This window comes from Pinus tabuliformis, chromosome 2_1, assembly GCF_031772625.1.
Source record: "Pinus tabuliformis cultivar Carrire ecotype Pingquan chromosome 2_1, CPIR1, whole genome shotgun sequence".
NCBI classification, from domain to species: Eukaryota; Viridiplantae; Streptophyta; class Pinopsida; order Pinales; family Pinaceae; genus Pinus; species Pinus tabuliformis.
In genome coordinates this window covers 303,894,439-303,916,563 of record NC_142299.1, presented here as the reverse complement: position 1 = coordinate 303,916,563, position 22,125 = coordinate 303,894,439, and the positions used below count along the sequence as shown (strand labels likewise).

Below are 22,125 nucleotides of genomic sequence, written 5' to 3'. Positions count from 1 at the left end.
AATGTTGGCATAAAAATGTTCATACTGTGGATTCTCCCGTAACTGAATCAAAAGATACAAACCACAGATCTCTTAAATCCAACCATCTATTGTTTAAATGCCTGAACTGAAGTCTCTTAATGCAGTGAATCCTACAACATTTGATTGACAGATCTTTATGGAAGAGAAGTATTCTTATTGAAGGAAGAGCAAGGTATTGCAGTAGTAAAGAAGTAAAAGGAGAGCAGACAATAAGAGTCACTTCAAATACATGCAATGAAGGTCATCATTTCATCAAGAACAGAGTAGACAAAAACATTTCATTAACATGCATAGGCAAAAGGGTCCTCCATCATTCTCTACAACAAACTTCATCATTTGTATCAAATGGCACTTTGTGCAAGCAATTCAATGTCTTGTAAATATTGTGAAGAGATTGCACTATGGTACAAATTGAAGAAGTCATTTTGTTTGGTATAAAGGGTTTAGGTTGTAGTTGGGACAAGGGTTTTTGTCCTAAGGTTTGTTGAGTCAAGGGTAGTCGAGTCTAGAGTTATTGGTCAGTCAAAACAAAATCATTGTATATCATTGTAAGTGGACCATTGTCCCTGGTATGGGAGTCCACAATTTCTTGTATTTAATTTTTGTCTTTTTAGGGTGGGAGGGTGGTGCTAGGGAGGTGGTTGAAGTCTCACATTTAAGTGGGTGCCTGAAAACACTTCAGGGTGGTAGGGTGGTGCTAGGGCAAGTTGGTGCTTGCTAGGGTGTTGGTGCATCCATTCAATTGATTGCTAATAAAACCTAGGGCGTTGGGGCGTCCTTCCAGTGGGTACTAGAGAAGAATGCTTTTCTAGAGTTCAAGGGACTTGTAGCTTTCTTTACAGTTGGAGTTGAAGATTTGAAGAACTTATTAGGAAAGCGTTGATACAACTGTGTACATATTGAACATAGGATTACTTAAGAGTAACTGTGATAAGACCCCATATGAACAATGGAGAGGAAGACTAGCAAATGTCAAACATTTTTCGCGTATTTGGAAGCAAATGCTACATCAAAAGGGAAGATGAGAAAATAAGAAAGTTTGATTATTGGGTGGATGAAGGTATCTTTGTTGGGTATTCACACAAAAGAAAAGCATATATGTGTTACAATTAGAGGCTCAATCGAATAGTTGAAAGTGTCAATGTAACATTTGACGAAGTTCGTGGATCAAAGAATGAACAAGGAAACTCATCTTCAAACAAATCTGAGACACAAGAGACTGAATTAGAAAAGGTCAAAGAGGAAGCCCCAGAGCAAGCACAATCGAATAAGGAAACAACTACCAACTAGGAAGAGACAAGAGATGAACAACAAGCACCCTTGAAGACCCCTAAATAATGGTATCAAAAGAATCATCCTTCAAATTAGATCATTGGGGATCTCAATGAAGGTGTAGGAACCAGAAGAAACTGACAACATCGTGCACCAAAACAAGCCCATATTGCTCTCTTGTCAACAATTGAGCCGGACAACTTTGAAGAAGCCAATCATGATGAACATTAGTTTGCTGCTATGAACAGAGAATTGGATCAAATTGAGAAGAATGATACTTGGGAATTGGTTCCGCTACCTAAGGATAAAAATGTCATTGGCATAAAATGGGTTTTCAGGAACAAGCTAAATGAGGATGGACAGGTCACTAGGAACAAAGCAAGGTTGGTTTGCAAAGGATATGGACATGTTGAAGGAATCTATTTAGAACAAACATTTGCTCCACTTGTCAGAATGGCAGCTATTGGGATGTTCTTAGCTTATGTATGTTATATCAAATGGACGTGAAATCAACCTTTCTAAATGGAGTTAGAAGAAGAGGTATACATAGAACAACTTGAAGGATTTTTGCTAACAAACAAGAAAGATTATGTTTGCAGGTTAAAGAAGGATTTGTATGGTCTCAAACAGGCCCCTAGGGCTTGGTATGCTCGTCATGATAAGTACTTGTAGAAACAAGGATTCAAGAGAGGAAGTGTTGATAGAAACCTTTATGTAAGGATTGAACACGATAGGTTGACGATTATTGAAGTATATGTGGATGATATAATCTTTGGAAGTGATAATGACAAGTTAAATAAGAAGTTTGTAACAAATATGCAAAGTGAGTTTGAGATATCGTTACTTGGTGAGTTGAAATTTTTCTTGGGACTTAAGATATCTAAGGAAGACAAGGGAATATTCATTTATCAAGCCAAATATATCAAGGAAACATTGAAGAGGTTTCAAATGGAAGATTGCAAGCCAGTCAACACCCCAATGGTGACAGGCTGCAAGTTGAGCATAGATGACTCATCCAAGGATGCAGATCAAAGTATATATAGATCTAAGATTGGGAGGCTCCTGTATGTAACAACTTCCAGGGCAGATGTGATGCAGGTATTTGGACCCGTAGCATGATTCCAAGTAGCACCAAAAGAATCCCATGTCGTTGTAGTAAAAAGGATCTTTCAATATCTCAAGGGAACAACAAAATATGGATTATGGTATCCTAAAGGAAATGGGTTAACCATTGCAAGTGTTAACCCATTGCAAGTGTTAACCCATTGGTCTTCGGATTGGTCAGGAAGTGTTGATGATTGTAAAATCACTAATGGAGCAATTTTCTATCTAGGTGGTTGTCTTGTTTCATGGTTAAACACGAAGCAATATTCAATATCCTTATCCACAGGGGCGAAGTGTCCATCCTTGGCTAGCATCTAGAGCAACGATAGACCGAATGGTAGTGTAGTGGGCAACTGGTGCAAAAATGTCATGATAGTCCTCTCCAACTTTCTGGGGGAAACCTCTAGCCACAAATATTGACTTATATTTCTTAATACTTCCATCCGTACCATGCTCGTTCTTGTACAATCATTTTGAAGACACAACAGATTTTTCTTTGGGTCTCGGAACAACTTCTGTTTTTCCTGATGGATTTATAGTCCTCTGCCATAGTGATCTGGATTTAGACAAGAATGCAACAAATTACAGAGATAACCATAAACACAGAGATGCAGCGGAAATAATACTTCATTTCATTAATGTAAAATACTGAAATATGCTTACAAACAGAAATGGAAATAAACTAGCTAGGGCGATGCTAGCTTATCTCTGAGAAGAGATGTGGTGGCTATATGCCTTTGAACTGTGTTACAATGAGGCTCAAAGGCCTATTTATTGTTGAGAAACAATGGAAAACTCTTAACATCCCAAAACCTAACCCTAGAAGATGAAACGCCAAATTGTGGGCCTCATGTTGGGTAAGTTGGTACATCAACTTCCTGGGGGTCGTAACTTTGGCACCTGATCTTCGTTTGACGCGTACAATATCTCGTTAGAAAGATATATTCGAGCACTACAACTTTGGGAAGAGCAACATTGGTCCATGGTGGTCCATGGACCCATGTTGCTCCCAGATTTCCTAATAACGTCGTTTAGGGCCTCAAAACGGCTCCGGAAGTTCAGGACCCAAAAAGCTGCTAAAAATAGTAAATCGTGCTACAATTAAGGAAACTGAAAAACTGAAAGAGACAGTTGTGGGGGTCCAGATGGGATAGGTGGGTGGCCTCCAACATCCACCTCGATCATTCCTCCCCACTTAGAAAGAAATGGTCCCCATTGCATTGAGTTCCTACATTTGCTGATCTTGGTCCCTGGTGAGTTGTTCTGCAATCTTTGATGTGTCTAGTAATGGTGGGAAGCATGGTCGAGGGCGGTACACATTAAACACTTGGTGCAGGCGAAGGAATGGAGGAATGTTGTGCTCCAAAGCATTATTTCCCATAGCCTTGGTAATGGTGTAAGGACCATGTCGGCGTGGTCGAAGCTTCTGATGGGCTCTTGTAAGGCGTTCTTTCTGCAGATGAAACTAGACTTTGTTGCCCACCTGAAGCTTGTGTGGTACCCCTGTAGGTGAGGAGAAGTTGTTCCTGTGTTCTTTCATGACCGTATCCCTCTGCTGTTGCTGCTGCGTGGAGGAACCCTTCGTAGGGGTCATGGATGTGGTGACGATCTTCCCCTTACTTTGGGAGCGAACCAGACATAAAATAAATTTTCTAGTCTGTGAGATGAGCTTGCTGCCTTTCTTAGTAGCGATCAAAGAGGTGGTGGTAGGTGGGGCTACCTTCGGTATCTTATATAATGAATTATCCAAAGAAATAATAACAATGCGAGGCCTTGACTCATACACAACATGTCACCTCCACAAGTATGGCTGGCCTAATAATACATCACAAACATCCAGAGGTGTAACATCACACAATACCTCGTCTGTGAAGGGTTTGATGCTGTAAGGAAGGCGACACTGCTGGCGAACTCGAAGATCTCGTCCTTGGTGAAGCCACCCGATATTGTACGGCTACAGGTGTGGTGTAGTCGGTAGGCCCAACCGCTTCACGAACTCTGCTGAAATGAGGTTCTTTTGACTGCCACTATCAACAATGAATTGCAGTGGCAAACCCTTCATCCACATTTGTGAGTGGAAAAGACGCTCTCCCTCTTCTGGATCCTCGGGCTCATTCTTTTGGATCTTGGCGGTAGCAACAATGACGCTGGGCTCTGCACCAATGATCTGCTTCCCTTTGCCATTCCCCTTGTCGGGTTCCGACTCAGGGTCGAAATATGCATTTGATTCTGACGCCTTCAACTCAGCCACCAGCGACTGCTTGGTCCGACACTCACTTGTGCTGTGAGTGGGGCTCTTATGGAACTCACACCACTTTCCTGTGTCCTTCTTTGACTTCATGGTGTTGTTCTTTTCTTGTGGCTTTGACGGGTTGTCTTGGGTCACCTTGCCTTGGCTTTGTCCTTTGGTCTTCGGATTTGCAGATCCAAAGTCTCACTTCTTCTGTTTGAACTTTTGCTCGATTTTGACCAGTGTTCCACGGGGACGCGTCCCCCAGGGTGGGGTGTGCGCACCCCTCGCACCCCACGCACCTAGGACGGGGAGACCCTCAGGGATGCGTTTCCCCACGTCCCCCTTTTGGGGAGACTCGGGGAGACGCAAGGGGGTGCGTTTCCCCAATGTGGGAGACTCGACTCCCCGAAAGGGGTACTTCTGGGCGTCCCCCCAAAAATGGGGTTCTTCTGGGCGTCCCCCCGAAAATGGGGTTCTTCTGGGCATCCCCCCTTCATTTTTGTCTAATTACCCTTTATAAACCAACAAAAAAAAATTAAAAAAAATGAAAATTAATTTATTAAGAAAACATAAAAAATAAAAATAAACTAAATTAACAATTACAAATAAAAAATTACATGAACAAGTTAGGGTTAACTCCACTTTTCAAGTTTTCATTCTGCCGCCATTCATTATGCTCTTACCTCAACGCATTTTTTTCTTCCATCTGCTCTCACTGCGCCCACGAGAGCTTCAGCGCATCCTCACTCTTCTCCACGCAGCGACTTGCTGTTAGCACTTAGCAGTCGTTCCAAACTTGCAGTGGCATCCTCCCTCTTGCTCCACGCAGGCGGCAGCATATCAACGATTCAGCGTAATCTTGAATATATTGAAGCTGGGCCTCTTCATTTGACTACCGAATAAGTTAGCAGTCGTTGCAAACTTGCAGTGGCATCCTCCCTCTTGCTCCACGCAGGCGGCAGGCGGCAGCATATCAACGATTTAGCGTAATCTTGAATATATTGAAGCTGGGCCTCTTCATTTGACTACCGAATTCAAACAAGAAAAACTCGTTTCTGAGGTGATTTTGTGAAGTAATTTCGTGGATTTTTTGCTATCTCTGAGGTGGTTTCGTTGGGCTTCTCTGGTCACAAGTCTTGCGCTTTTCTGGTCATAATTTCTGGTTTGTTTTTTGGAGCAGTATTTTCACTTTGGAACTGTTGTCATACTCTTATCGGACCTCAGTCTCAGCGTTGGGAAAAGGTCTGCTACAGCCTACAGACCTCAGTTCATCCCTGAGGCAAGGAGCAGATCTCTGCAACTTCGGTCCTGAGGCAAGAAGTAGACCACTGTTATCCTCAGCCATGTGAAGACTTAGTGTTCAATTTAGAATCTAGAAGACTAGAATGATGAATGATAAATTCAGAATTTTCAATTTTCAATTTAATTTTTAAATCAATGATTCAATGTAAATTATAGAATGATGTAAATTATAGATTGATGATTGATGAATGATGAATGATATGGATCAATGTACATTGTATTTGAATATTTGAGTTTCATATTGAATTTTATTATTGAATCTTATGGTATTGAATCTTGATGAATTAGCATTATTGAACAATGAATATGAACATAAAAATTTCAAAATTATATACATATATATAAATTTATAATATATAATTAAAAATTATATTATATATACCTCGACGTCTCCCCGTCTCCCCTAAATTTCCCTAAAATTTCAGGGTTCTCCCACACGTCCCCTTTGTGCGTCTCCCCGCACCCGCGTCTCCCCGTCCCGGAGACTTTGTGGAACATTGATTTTGACAGCGTATCGATATGCCGTGCCGAGCGAGGAGATGTTCAGGAACTCTATCTCCTCCTGGATGTACCTGTGTAGGCGGCCGCGGTATTTGATTACCAAATGCAGCTCAGAATCCTTGATACCCAACTGTGTGTGAAGGGTATGAAAAATGTTTCTGAACTCCGACACATCTTGGTCCCTTCCCTATTGTAGCGTGGTCCACTTTATGTATTTGTCCTCGTAGCTTTTGACAGGGTAGTATTGCTCCTTGATGGCATCTCAGAATGAATTCCAAGTGGGCGCGACTAAAAATAATGAGCCCGTACTTTCATCCTTCTGCTTACAGTAGGTTTCCCACTAGTCCTTGACGTGGGAGGCTGCTTTGAGAAGAGCGAAAATAATCTTTTCCCGACTCGAAAATTCATGAACAAAAAAATACCCTTCTAGCAGATTTAAACATTTACCTACTGCATTTGCATCTATCTGACCCTCGAATATGGGGATTTCAAAATTAACTTGTACCTTAAACGATGTGGCGTTTCCAGAGTAGCTGTTGGAAGCCGATGCGTCGCCTCTGGATAGCCGCTGAAGGATCTGGGCAAAGTTGTCCATCATCGCGTTCCTTTGTCACTCGAGGGCTTCTTCGAGCAAGATTTTGATAGGATCTCCTGCCCCCTTGTCTTTCTTTTCATCTGCCATGGGAGGCCGTAGGGATTTGCGAGGCTGGTCTTGCAAAGGTTCGACCAGTTCAAGTCCTAACTTATTATATCTCGACCTCGTTGGGGACATGCAAAGAAAAACAAAGAAAAAGCAGATCGCTTTGATACCACTAATTCGAATTTAGACAGGAACGCAACAAATTACAGAGATAACCATAAACACAGAGATGCAACGGAAATAATACTTCATTTCATTAATGTAAAATACTGAAATATGCTTACAAACAGAAATGGAAATAAACTAGCTAGGGCGATGGTAGATTATCTCTGAGGAGATGTGGCGGCTACATGCCTCTGAACTGTGTTACAATGAGGCTTGAAGGCCTATTTATTGTTTAGAAACAATGGAAAACCCTTAACATCCCAAAACCTAACCCTAGAAGATGAAACGCCAAATTGTGGGCCTCATATTGGGTAAGTTGGCACATCAACTTCTCGAGGTCGTAACTTTGGCACCTGATCTTCGTTTGACGCGTACAATAGCTTGTTAGAAAGATCTATTCGAGCACTACAACTTTGGGAAGAGCAACATTGGTCCATAGACCCATATTGCTCCCAGATTTCCCAAAAAATGTCATTTAGGGCCTCAAGACGGTTCCGAAAGTTCAGGACCCAAAAAGATGCTAAAAATAGTAAATTGTGCTACAATTAAGGAAACTGAAAAACTGAAAGAGACAGTTGTGGGGGTCCAAATGGGATAGGTGGGTGGCCACCAACATCCACCTGGATCGCATAGCATCCTTCCATACTTCTTCTTTGACCGCTTCAAAAGTATGTGGTTCAACTTGTATAATGTTGCTCATAGCCACAACATATCCCTAATATCGGCATGGCTTCTTGCTTTTCCTAAAGGTTCCTCTTGCAACATGTCTCTCAGCATCTTGTACGGTATCATGAAGCCATAGTTGTCTCTTTTTGGCAGGAGGATCACACAGAAGGGGATCCAAGGGGTCCATGGGTTCCAAGGGATCATCAGCAATTTCAGCCTCTGGATTAGTCATATGAGAGTCTTCTAGCAGATCCATGGCGTCATCCATCTTTCCAACATTGGGAAGGGGAGGAGAATTGCTTGCTTTCCCAAGGGAAGTATCTTCATTTAATGTCACATCCTTGCTAACTTTATGCTCGTTTGACTAGGTTCATATATTCTATAAGCTTTAGAATTTTCACAATAGCCAAAAAACATACCCTTCTTTCCAGAAGCCTCCAACTTGTTCCTCTTGTCCTTTGGTACATGAAAGTATATGGGGCAGCCAAAAATCCTCAAGTGTCCAACATTGAGCTTCACACCTATGAAAACTTCTTCGGGAGTCTTGTCACCCAAGGCTTGATGAGGAGTCATATTTTGAACATAGACAACAATATTTGCAGCTTCTCCCCATAGAAACTTCGACAACTTTTGATCATGCAACATAGCTCAGGCAACTTCCATGATGGTCCTGTTCTTTCTTTCAACCACTCCATTTTGTTTAGGGTTGTAAGGTACAATAGTCTCCTCCTTGATTCCAACTTTCTTGCAAAAGTCAATGAACTCATTTGAAATGCATTCTCGTCCATTGTCAAACTTGAAGACATTGATCCTCTTTCCGATTTGATTCTTTATCAGGGCCTTGAAGTCTTTGAACATATCAAATGCCTAGACCTTGTGCATTAAGAAGAATATCCATGTCTTGGGAGAGAAGTCATCCACAATGATTATGTAGTATAGGTAGCCACCAATAGATGTCACTGGCATTGGTCCACATAGATCAAAATGCATGAGTTGTAGAATACCACTAGTTTTGCTCCTGCTTGAAGGGAATGGTCCCTTCGTCTTCTTTCCACTTACACATCTCAGACAAACCCCATCATGATTTGCTGAACCTCAAGCATTCTAGAGACCATCTTCCTCACCTTAGGAAAGGCATCATAATGAAGGTGAACGAATCTTCTGTGCCATAGCTCACATTGATGATTACTATCATGGACCAATGCTCAGATCGATCTTCCATCGAATTTATAAGGGCCTTCTATCCTTGATCCCAAAGTGAAGGCATCACTCAAGCGAGATTCCATTGGCCAAGTAAGGACCTTTCCTCTTATGAAGACAACTCTAATACCTTTTTCTTCCAAGGCAGATATGGACACAAGATTCTTTTTCAATCTCGGCACATATAGAACATCTTGTAGATGTATGATCTCACCATAATCCAAATGAAATGAAACAAAAACAAACCCATTCACAGGGTGAGTAGAATTGTCCCCAAGAATGATCTTCAAATTTGTCTCCCTCTCAACTAGGTTTGAGAGGACTTCACGATAACTAGTGAAGTGTCTAGAGGCCCCACTATCTACCAACCAACTATCAAACGAATCCGGAGGAGAGGAACTAGAAAGAGAAGAAATAAGAAAATATTTAGATTGAGTAGCAACTGCATTATTTCAAACCTTGAGTTCCTTGATCTCTTGGGAGGATGACGACCTTCTCCACGATCAGCAAGAGCTTCTCTTCTTCTTCTTCTTCTATCACTAGACCTGTAGTTGTTATGGCCACGATTGTTGTTGTAGTTGGACCTAGGAGCTCTTTTCTTTTCCAGATAATCTCAGGCAAGGTGACCAAGCTTGTGGCAATTGTAGCATTCAATTTTTGAGACATCCCTTTTAATCCTTCTATTAGAATCCCTGGATGTTGGAAGAGGCCTTCTTGAATTAGATGGTCCTTCTTTTTCTTCCCATAGCTTGAGCAAGATATGTAGTGGGCTGCTCTTCTTTATGCTTTTGAATTCTCCCTCTAGATGTCATCTTGGTCTCCTCTTCAGTACTGTTGCCAACGAGCTCATCAAATGAAGGAAACCTGCCATTGCTGCTAATAGTTGTAATAAATGTCTCCAATTTGGAGGAAAAACTTGAAGTGCAATTATTACCAACTCTCTATTAGAAGTAACTTCTCCCGTAGACAACAGTTGATCCTCGAGTTGGGATATCCTCATCAAGTATGATTGCATAGTCTCTCAATTGTTCATCTTGATGTCCTTGAGTTCATTCTTCAAGGATAAAATATGATTCAAGTTGTTGACTTTGTACATCCCAACCAACTTATCATACATTTCCTTGGACTTCTTCAACTTTGAAATATAAATAATCAAATGGTCTCTTAATGAATCAATAATAATTTTCTTAGCTTTGATCTCACCTTTCTTGTACTTGGTTTTGATGGCAACAGAAACATTCTCAGGAGGCTCAGGTACCTTGCCTTTAACATATTCCAAGACATCATTCTCATCCAAAGTCACATCCAACTTGGTTCTCCAAACAACATAGTTAGATGAGTCATTCAACTTCTCTTCAATCTTGAAGTATGAGGTAGACATCTTGACCAAGTCAAATAAGCTTCTTCAAATCAGATTCCTTCAAAGGTGATTGCTCTTGTCTCCTTGGGCTTGTCTTCACCTCAACTCTGTTCCCATTGCTGACACAATCACTTATTACAATTCTTCTTCAATTAAAAATCAATTATCCAATATGATTTCAATCTTCCAATAAGTAATTGTAGATAGAACAGTAAACCAAACGTACAATAGAAGACAACCAAGAACAATCGAGACCAGTGTTGGGGGGAGCTCCCCCCCCCTGATCTCGCTTCCAACATACGCTTCGGGCGGGAGCGTGCTCCCTAAAAAATTTTTCGCTCCCTGCCTATTGCCGAATCGGTTTAGGAAGTGTCGCTCCCATCACTATGGGAGCAATTTTTATAGCCTAGAAGCGATCGCTCCCGACTGCTCCCGACTGCGGTGAGCAATGCCCAAATAAAATCCCTCCGTCAAATGAATTTCATTATTTGAGAAATAGAGAGAGTGAGAGCAAGAGAGAGCAAAGAGAAAGGAGAGAGCAAGGAGCAAGGAGCAAGGGGAGATTGAAGAGCTTGCAAGGGGAGATTGGAGACCAAAGTGGTAGGCTTTACACTCTATTCTAGCAATTTTTTTTAATGTTCATTCCTAAATAAATAAATAATTTTTTTTCTCTATTTCCCATTCCATTTTTTTGCAGATTCAAAACTTCAAATTTCAAACATCATGGTTATATTTCTTGGCATTTTCTTCTTCTTGGTTCCTTTTTTGGTTATTATGCTGTTGGAGAGTAGAAAAGGAGGGTTGAAAATGAAGAAGGGGATGAAGAAGTGGGTCATAGTGGATTTGATGAAAACCTTGGAGAGGAGTACCTTGGTGAGGAGGAGCTAGAGGAGAGTGAACATGAGTCAGCTCAAAAAACTAAACAAGACCAAACCCCATTGTGGAAATATGTTAATAGGCCTGAAGCAAGGAAAGGGGGTGGAACCACTAAATTTCATTGCCCCCATTGCAACAATAATTACACATGTTCACACACCCATGACAGAAAGCACCTCTGCGGGAAAAGGCCATGGGATGGAGATAAACAAATAGGAATCAAAACTTGTACAGGTGTGTCAGCAGCAGATAGAGCCAAATACATAAGGGAAGAGGAGGAAGCCCAATACAAATCTAAAAAATCAAAGGGTTTCTTTGAACCAAGCTCACAATCACATGCACAAAGAACTCCTTCAACATCCTCCCATGGCAGTGGATATGGAGGCACAGGGTCACCAAGTTTAAGGCGTAGAAGCATATCAGATTTCCTTGATGAAGGGTGTAGGAATGATGTGGATTCAAAACTTTATAGGTTTCTCTATGCATGTGGGATACCATTCAATGTTCTTCGCTCACCTTATTGGCACGAAATGGTTTCTGCCATAAATGATGCCCCTAAAGGATACAAGAGCCCTGAGTATGACAAGGCTAGAATCGTTGGACTTGATCATGAAAAAGAAAAAATATCACATTCTTTGAGTAGAATGACAAGTTCTTGGACTGACCATGGGGTGTCCATTGTATCTGATGGATGGACAAATGTAAAAGGCAAGCCATTGATAAGTGTTCTTGCTGTGTCTGTTAGTGGTGCCATCTTTCTTTCAGCATATGATTACTCATACAAGTTCGAGACCGGCATCAACATTGCAGAACCATTACTTGAAACAATTGATTGTATTGGGCCATACAATGTCATCCAAGTCATCACTGATAATGCTCCTAATTGTAAGGCAGCGGGAGCAATTATTGAGGATAAATACCCCAACATATTTTGGTCTGGGTATTTGGTTCACACAACGAACCTTTTGATGCATGATATTGTTAAGAACAAAAACCAACAATACAAATGGATTGGTGATTTGTACAAGAGAGGCAAAGAAATGATAAAATTTATTACAAATTATAGCAATACCCATGGCCTTTTCCGCAGTCACTCAAGATTGGAGTTGTTGAAGATTGCGAGGACTAGATTTGGTAGCTATTACCTCATCTTTAGGCGCCTTTTGAAGGTAAGAGAGTCATTGGCTAGCATGGCATCAAGTCCACACTAGCAGGTATTAAAGGAAAGGGCTACAAATGCAGCTGACATGCAAGGTTTTGAATAGGTGAAGGAGACCGCTCTTGATGGTATGTTTGGGGCACGTGTGAGGCAAGTATTGGATTTCACCAAGCCCATTTATCACATGATTCGGTTTGCAGATACAGATAAACCAGTGATTGGGGAGGTGTATGAGTAGATGGATACCATGTTGGGGCAAATAAAAGGTATTGTTCATAAAAATGATCCCAGCTTGTATACTCTGATTCACAATTGTGTGTGTATACGATGGGATAAACTTAATGTTCCACTACATGCCTTGGCGTATATCCTTACGCCAAAATACTACTCTGCATCTTGGTTGGGCCAACCTGCACCAGGGGGTGGGGTTAGGGTCAAACCCCATATAGATGAAGAAGTATCTACAGGATATTTGCAAGCATTAGACAAGTTGATACCTGACAAGAAGGAATGTGCTAGTCTGCGTCTTGAATTAGGCAGAGACTTCAGTTGCACTGGTTTGTTTGGTACCTTCCATGCAATGGAAGAGACAAATTTGATGCTCTCACATGGTGGGAAGCATATGGCGGCCTTGCCAAAATTGGCAAAAAAAGTTCTCTCACAGGTTGTAAATACTTCTTCTGTAGAGAGGTGTTGGAGCACCTACAGCGTCATACATAATGTGAAAAGAAACAGACTCAATGAAAACCGGGCAGAAAGCTTGGTTTATGTGCACTACAACTTGAGGTTGTTCAGTCATTATTGTGATCAGGCTTATGAGGATCCAACATATAAAATTTGGGACAACTGACAACCACCCAGAGGATGATAATTTGGAGGATGGCACTATACATCTTGAAGAACTAGAAGTGGAACTTATGAGAGAGGAAGATGAAGCAACAACCATGCCACCTCCACCATCCAGTAGCAATGCTTGAGTTCCGAGTCTTGTTCCTTTACTGTCGCCGCCTCCATCTACACCCTCACGTGGAGGGCATGTGCCTTCTGGTTTTGGTTGTCGCTCTGTGTGGGAGGAGACTCCTAGAAGACCACCACAACTTGCTCATACATCATACATTTCTCATGGCAAGGGCCACATGAAGTAGGAGATAATAGATTTACTTGTCTTTTCTAGTTTCTAGTAGTTTTCATCACTATTGATAGTTGACTCTTTCATATTTATTATGATATTTTTGTAAACAATATATGACAATTTAAGTTTGAAGTTTGAAGTTGGCAATTATAACTCATTGGTAATGAATTATGAATATGATGCTTCGTGAAAGTTGTTTCATTTCATTTCATTTTAAAACATTTCATTTCATGTTAGATATTATTTGTTGTAATGGTTAAACTTAGCTTACAAGTACAGCTTTGGTGATCAATGATGATAAATGTTATATATTGAAATTTTGAATTTTGAATTTGAAAGCTTGAAGTTGAAACTTTAAGACTGATGAATCATGATTCATGAGACTCAATATGTTGTATATTACTTACTTGTGGATGTGGTTGATGAAGATTATAACTTCTAGATGATTGTTGTTATATGGTTCAATGATCAATCTATGTTTTTTATATCTAATTCATCATTCTACATGTTTTTGTTGACATATATGTATCAAAATATAATATATATATATATATATTATATATATATAAAAAATGCTTCGGGATTCGCTCCCAAACCGGGAGCTTTTGAAAATGTCGCTCCTGCACCCATTTTTGCTCCCGCTCCCCGCTTTCGCTCCGGCTCCCAAGTAACACTGATAGAGACACAGTGATTTGGTCAAGGACCAGGGAAAAACCCCACAAGGGGGAAAACCCTTTACAAATTCTTCTTTTATTAGATTGTCTTTAAATGTTCAGCAGAGAGATACATAGTCCAAGTACATCAACCTTGAATCAAAGGTCAAAGCCTTGACTAGTCAAATCAACCAACCAAGATCCAGTCAAATATGAGCAAGAAAGTAAAATCTGGTCAAACTTTAAATCTGCAATTTCTTGTCAAAGTCAACAGCAGTCAACTCTGCCATAACCGGTCAATAGTCAACAGTCAAAGTGCTCCAAAAAGATCGGTGAAGCAGTCAAAAGATGTAGCATATTCTGCTCGGTCAAACCTTGTCAAAACAGTCCTTAAATTCAGCCCATAGATTTGGTGAAAGTCAAAGTTTGACCTGTAGAAACCCTAGCCATACTTATGCAGTTAATGCTGGTCAAAGTGCACAGAAAATCTCAGTCAATGTGCAAGTCAATTCGGCCTCCCAAAACAGATCCAAGAACAGGTCAAACAAAGTCAAAACTCCTCAAGTCAATGCAAGTCAAACTATCCCAAAACAGAAGTCAACACTGGTCAACAGAAAGCACTCTCTCTCCTTTGCACGTGTGAACTCGGACCCTACAATTTCAGACTTGTATGAACCAATCAAGAGGAGATGATGTGATGTGTGATGCCTTGAAGTGATGTGACCTTAGGTGTATTTATATGTGGTTGATGAGGTTGAATTTCCTTGCCCAGGCCGACTTGTACTTTTTATGTAGTTATAGTTCCATATTAAAAATAATATTTTTTCTTGTGCAAATTAAATTCTTCCAGGGGCTAGAAGGTTCTCCTTTGGATGAGGAGGGCTTCCCAAAGGAGGGAATTTCTCCCTGAGGTGTGAAATTTCAACTGGGGGAGAGGGGGGTTGTGCATTTCCTGCAACATAGTTGAGGCTCATCTTGGTCATTTGGGATTGGGCCCCAACTAGAAACCATAGTTTCATTCTCAACTGCAGTCAACTCCCAACCATCATTATCTGGTTTGGCAGGATTCATATCTTCTGAGATAGCCAATGCCAAGGTCATAAACTTGTCACTACATGCTGGAGGAGGACAACTGTGACCGCATTCTCTCCTCTCATGGACCTCTCCGCTTTCCATATGGTGAGGCCTGACATCACCATAGTGAGATCATGTTGATTGGGCATGGGATGTACTAGGTGGTCCCTGCTCATGTTGCTGGGACTACACCTCCAAAATTAATAATTGTTGTAAACAAGTCATCAACATTTGGATCTTACAAACCTGAATGAGAATATGAAGGATAGGCTCACACAAATAGTGCCTTGATTGAAGCACAATATGATCCTAGAGAGTAAATAGGGAAACTCGCTTTCATAGCCCACAAATCATATAGGTTGCAATATAAGATTCAAGGCTTCCAATGTATCCAGATTCCACTGTAGCACATTTTCAAACGACAAAGCCCCACAATTGTCTTAGATGGATGTCATCAAAATTGACATTATTGCAACTACCTGCTTAGTGAAAAAGGATGTCAAAGGTAGATGGTTTACAAGGAATGGTGTTACTCTTGTATGCATTCTCCCATTTGTACTGTGTTGCTGGAGTAGTTGGAACTTGGAAGGAAGTAAAGAATTGTGCTCATGTAGGTCTGAAAGCAAAATTAGTTTCATCTGCTTAAGTTACGAGTGAACAATTAAAAGGATAGAGCTGCATTGCAGTATATCTTTTTCTATTGTAAGTTGAACTGAAATGACTGGACAGTGGAGATTAGTTTTGGTGTTATCATTAAATTTTACTACCTAGAAATCTAGTGCTTTAAAGAAATGCCAACATATGTGGTTTCAATTTTGTTTTACTATTTTAATTTTTTTTAATTTCAGTTGTTGATTTCCATTGTTTTGAACTGGTTGCATTGTATTCATTTTATTAAATAATGACATCACAAATGCTCTTCTTTGTACAAGGTGTAGGACAAGTGGAAGAACACAGAAAATTGTCTTGTGTCTTGTTTGAATCTGAATGGGAAGATTGTTTGTGCTAACTGAATGGTTTGTTTTATCTTTTGTTACAGAAACCATCCAAGGAATCAGCTTCCCATCACGACAATTCTGTTTCTGTTCCTAAAGATACTGCCATTGACAATGGAAGTTTTGTAGAGACACAAGATAAGGATGTTATATTGGAAGGCCTGGGATCAGTTGCTGTTTATGACCAATGGGTTTCACTGTCAGTAACTGGTCGGCAACCGAAAGCCCGCTATGAGGTTCACTCTTGTATTATTCTCAATTCTAATTAAATTTTCAAGAATAAAGAAAGAAAAATGTAAGACTTCTGATAGAAGTCCTCCTTACCTTTTTCTTCGTTTCTCTCTGCTTCAGTTCAGATGAACCACATGGCTTTTACCCTTCTTTAATTCCATTAGAGTTACCAAGTACAAATTCACGTATCCCATGAAACATTGTATTATTCTGAATTCACTACTAAATTTGCCAGTTGGCCATCTATCTATCTATATCACCGTGATTTTAATAGTTTATCTAATTTTCTATCTTAAATACGACACAGCATGCAGCGGCAGTAGTGCAAGAGAAAATGTATGTCTTTGGTGGAAACCACAATGGGCGCTACCTAAATGATATGCAGGTATGTTTGAAATGCCTTGTGGATGGTTTAGAATCTCATGATGGTGGATTATCATCCCACAAAAGTGTTGTTGTCATCAATGCTTTCATCTGTGGTGAAATGTGGGTAAAAATTTCTACAAGCAATATTGATGTGTGTTAGTGACTGTTTAATCAATACAGGTGCTCGATTTGAAATCTTTGACATGGTCCAAAGTGGATACAAAGATGGCATCTGACTCTTCTCAAGAACTTTTATCTCCTTGTGCTGGCCATTGCCTGGTTAGTGTCTCTTAGTGAATTTATGCATGATTTATATGCAGAGAAAAGCAGGTCCAATCTAACAGTTAGCAGATGTCACCATTTAACTCAAAAGTTTATTAAGCTAAATGCAAACTGCTATACAGGCTCTAATTTGATGAAAATATGTATTAAGTGATGAACACCATGGATTATTTGGCTTTCTCACTTGCTTGCCTATTCACGATTTATGTGCATGAATTATAATCTTTCAGATTTATTTACAGTGGTGTTAGTTTGGATCCGATCACAGTACTTTGCTATAATGGTTCTCATTTCTACTTGTTTTCCACCATAGATTCAATGGGGCAACAAGATTCTAGCTGTTGCTGGACATACAAAGGATCCTTCTGACGTTGTGACAGGTTGAGTATTTTCTGGCATGATGTCGACTATTAGTAAGGCTTGTTGGTTAGATACTTCACGTCTATTGTTGTGTTATTGTTTATACGATGTTTGTTCAACTATTGATACATGATGAATGTGCAATTTGCCATTTGACTGGAATCTGGATATTGCTGTACCACTGCAGTTCGATCCTTTGACACAGAATCCTGTACATGGTGTGTACTAAAATCATATGGAAAACCTCCGGTAAATTCTCTGTCACTGCTTACTTTGCCTACTGTTTTCTACACAAATTAACCTTCCCATGCTCTGGGGTCTGGTATGCAGATTGAAAGTTGAATCAGGTCCAAGGTGAAAATTATTGATTGAAGGGATATGTTTCTGAACATATCCTCTATTTAATTATGCTAGATGCCTGATATTAGTTTTATGTTTTTTCATTCATCCCTGCTTGCAGCTAAAGGGACCCGTTCTGTACCTTAATGGAAAACCTTGCAATCTCAATAATAGATATTTGTTTTTTATCTTATCAGATTGCACGCGGTGGTCAATCTGTCACTCTCGTAGGGTCCAGTTTAATTATGTTTGGTGGTGAAGACTCAAGGAGGAGTCTTCTGAATGATCTGAATATTCTCGACTTGGAAACGATGACTTGGGATGCTGTAGAAGCTGTGTAAGCAAGTGACCATATGACATGCTATTTTTTAGCTATACTTATTGACATGGAAAATTGGAATTATCTGTTTTGTATTTTGTCACTTGTTAAGATCTTATCAGGCTGAATATTTCATTTGTGTATCATTGCGTGTTTCACTAGGGGTACGCCTCCAACACCACGGTCTGATCACATTGCTACAGTACACGCAAATCGGTATCTTTTGATTTTTGGTGGCGGTTCTCATTCCACATGTTTCAATTGTCTTCATGTCCTTGACTTGCAGAGTGTAAGTTCACAATTTGTTTTTGAAAAGGAACTAATCTAAATTTTTTAACTAGGCTAGCTGCTGCACTTGTCATTCTTGGCTTCCAATTCCATAGACATCTTTGTGATGCAGGTGTTTGTGTCTTGATTGTCTGATCCATAAGGTGATGAGCCTTTTTTAGCTCTGAATTATTTTATTAGCTATTGGCATTGACTGTTCCCTTAAGGAGAAGATTTTACGAGTTCTAGCACCCACAAAAGTATAAAGTCCCAAACACAAGGTGTTAGCTTTTGTGTAACTTAGGAAGGGTACCCATTGTCACCTCAGTAACTCTTCCTCTCTTTTCTCCAACACAAGGTGGTTATCCCAAAGTAGGATTGCTAAGGCTCTAAGTAATGCTTGTAGAGTAAGCCTTAACAAATCAAATGGTTGTAGTATAGGTGGAAAAATGACTGTTGTGAGAAGAAAGGGGTGAGCGTAATCCCAAGATTAGTGCATACCAAATATTGGGTGGAATCAAGGAAACATCGGTCGAAACTTTAATGAGGGTGAGTTGATTTGTGATTAATCAAGGGGAAAGGGCCCCAAATAGCATGCCACAATCAACTTTAATAATGCTGGAAATAACTGCCCTAGAAATAGGGTTTAAAATGCAATAAATTGCTAGATTTTGCTTTTAGATAATTATTAATGCATTCCCTATTTAAAGAACAATGACACATCAAAGGAAATTACTATTTAGCAATATTTCATGTAAAACCTAAACCTGATCCTAAATATCTAGAGTTTAAGAGAGAAGGAGAAATTATTAAAGAATAGCATTTGGTCAAGATCACCTAGCCTAGTGCCTTGTAATGGTGTCTTCTAGGGAAAATTCAATGAGAATGACTTTGATGAAGAGGGTGAGATGACTAGGGCATCCTCTTATAAACCTTAGCGTTTTCCTTGTGAGGGTAGATGTTTAAGAGGTGCACACTTGAAGTTTTCTTAAAGGATTCAAGGAAAATACTTTTACATATCACAAGGAGGAAAATTTTTAGGTAAATTTAGCAATTTCAACCATGGCACATGTACAAATCCTACATCATGAATATAACATGCAAAATATAGAAAATATAGAATAAACTTACAAGATTCTCACAAAAATCACTTCAAGGCTCAAGCAATCCTAGGAAACCATCTTCAAGTAAAATTCTATTTTCAAAGCAATTTGCACCACTAAGATCACATTTCAGCCAAGTATAGGAGGGAAGGACTATTGCATAGTCCCAAAGAGAGGAAAGTTTGATGAGGGAATGATGATGATAAAATGAATTAAGGCCTCCTCTATTTATATGAGGTCTAACATGCTTTATTTTGATAATTTTAGAATCAAAGTCTTAAAACAAGATAGCTTAAGCGTTCAACAAGTATAAGGTTACAAGGCAACCTTAGGATAGATTAAAATCATAACATAAGTGCCAAAAGTAGCCCATACGTGTGGGAAATAAGGATCTCCATCCAGGGTTGTGGGGGAGCGCCCCTTGCCCCCCTCGAACCAGCTCTCGAAGTGCACTCCGCTCGAGAGCATGTTCCCTTAAAAATAATTCGCTACCTGTTTTTTGGAAGCAGTCGGGGAGTGTTCACTCCCAAAGCAAATTTTTGAAAGTGGGAGCGATCGGTCCTGCTTAAAAAAATTTGCTCCCCATGGGCAAAAATGGCGGGCCGCGCAACAAGCAAGGGAGGGAGGGGAAGGCCCAAAAGCAATAAAAGGGCCTCCTCCCCTTCTATAATTCACAATTTGCATATTGAGAGAGCAAGAGAGGGCTTTTGGAATTGGAGCTTGAGTTGACAAGGAAGATTGAGAAAAAGATTGAGAGGATTGCTTGAGAGCTTGAGGGGCTTGCAAGGGAGATTGGAGCTTAGGATTGAAGGCCAAAGAGGTAGGATCTGGAATCTAATCTAGCATTTGTGTTTTTTATATGTTCATTGTTAAATGAAAATGTTCTCTTCTCTCTTTCCCATTCACATTCCTCAATTTTATTGCAGGCAAGAAACTATAACTCCACCAAAGTTCAAAGAACCAAAACTTCAAACATCATGGCTATATGGCTTGGCAATCACTTGACACAACTCCCTCTAAATACACAAGGGAAGAGGAGGAAGCCCAATATAAATCTAAAAGGTCAAACGGTGACTTTGAACATGATAGCCCACAATCACATAGACAAAAAACTCCATCAACATCCTCCCATGGCTGTGGATATGGAGGCATAGGAACAAACATCCCTTCAAGGCGTAAAACCATATCAGGTTTCCTTGATGAAGGGTGTAGGAATGATGTGGATTCAAAAATTTGTCGGTTTCCCTATGCATGTGGAATACCATTCAATGTTCTTCGCTCACCTTATTGGCATGAAATGGTTTTTTCCATTAATGATGCCCCCAAAGGATACAAGAGCCCTGGGTATTACAAGACAAGAACTGTGGGACTTGATCATGAAAAAGCAAAAATAGCACATGCTTTGGGTAAAATGACAAATTCTTGGAATGAGCATGGGGTATCTATTGTATCTGATGGATGGACAAATGTAAAAGGCAAGCCATCTACTAGTGGTGTAGTCTTCCTTTTAGCATATGATAACTCAGAAAAGTTCAAGACCATCATCAACTTTGCAGAACCATTACTTCAAACAATTGAACTTATTGGCCCATACAATGTCATCCAAGTCATCACTGATAATGCTTCTAATTGTAAGGCAACGAGAGCAATTATTGAGGATAGATACTGTTAGGCCCCTATACTACTATTGTAACCCCTTATTGTTATTAGTACAACCCACTTATTATATTGATGTACCCATGTAGTGCCCTTATTGTTACTATTGTGCCCCATAGAAGCCCACTATTGTTATTATTGTGCCCTTACATTATTATTGTTATGTCGGCTCTGATTATGTTATGACCCCTTAGACTCCTATATATAGAAATGAGGTCTTTTCATTTGTATCATCCAAGAATTGTTCATTTATGTAATGTAAAGGAGGTTTCCCCCTCGAAGAGGCTGAATTCTAGGCGTTGATCTATCTTTTCTATCTTTTCCTTGAGCTGGTTTCATAACATTTGGTATCAGAGCTTTGGATTCTAGGGTTTCGCTGCTCCAAACAGGTCATCGTGGCATTTTCGCTATAACTTTTTTTCTGCGACATTTCAGAAGCTAAAAAAAACCCATTTGAGAAGACATCGCGCTGAAGCTCGGGTCCAAATTTCAGAGTTTTTCGCGCTATATTTGCGGAGATATGATCTGAGGAAGTTGGTCTTTTTGCAGACTCTTGAATTACATTCCAAACAGGTGACCTGGGGAAAATCATCATAACTTTCTCTCTGAGCATCGGATTGAAATTTTGTAAGAAGGTACAGAAAGAGGACGGACTGTAGTTTCTTGTATATATTTTTCAGAGCCAAAGGTCAAAACAGGGACACGTGGCATGTCGTACAAGTTCGCTCTACTAAATTAGTCTATAATCAGGTCACTGTGGGAGATTTGGCATAACTCTTCATTGGAGAATCCAATTGGGGTCAGACTGGTGGCATTGGAAAGAGGACACAGAGGGCTACCACAGGTCAC

General features: G+C 40.1%; 1 protein-coding gene across 1 annotated transcript in view; it reads left to right on the top strand.

Annotated features, from left to right (window-relative positions):
* Window positions 1-22,125, top strand: part of ACBP4 (acyl-CoA binding protein 4) — a 113,724-nt gene that overhangs the window by 17,442 nt on the left and 74,157 nt on the right. The window contains exons 5-11 of the mRNA XM_089402573.1: window positions 16,398-16,589; window positions 16,892-16,969; window positions 17,131-17,229; window positions 17,546-17,612; window positions 17,780-17,841; window positions 18,129-18,268; window positions 18,413-18,539. Of these exons, the coding sequence (XP_089258699.1) occupies window positions 16,398-16,589; window positions 16,892-16,969; window positions 17,131-17,229; window positions 17,546-17,612; window positions 17,780-17,841; window positions 18,129-18,268; window positions 18,413-18,539 (765 nt within the window). The remainder of the gene's footprint in view (window positions 1-16,397; window positions 16,590-16,891; window positions 16,970-17,130; window positions 17,230-17,545; window positions 17,613-17,779; window positions 17,842-18,128; window positions 18,269-18,412; window positions 18,540-22,125) is intronic.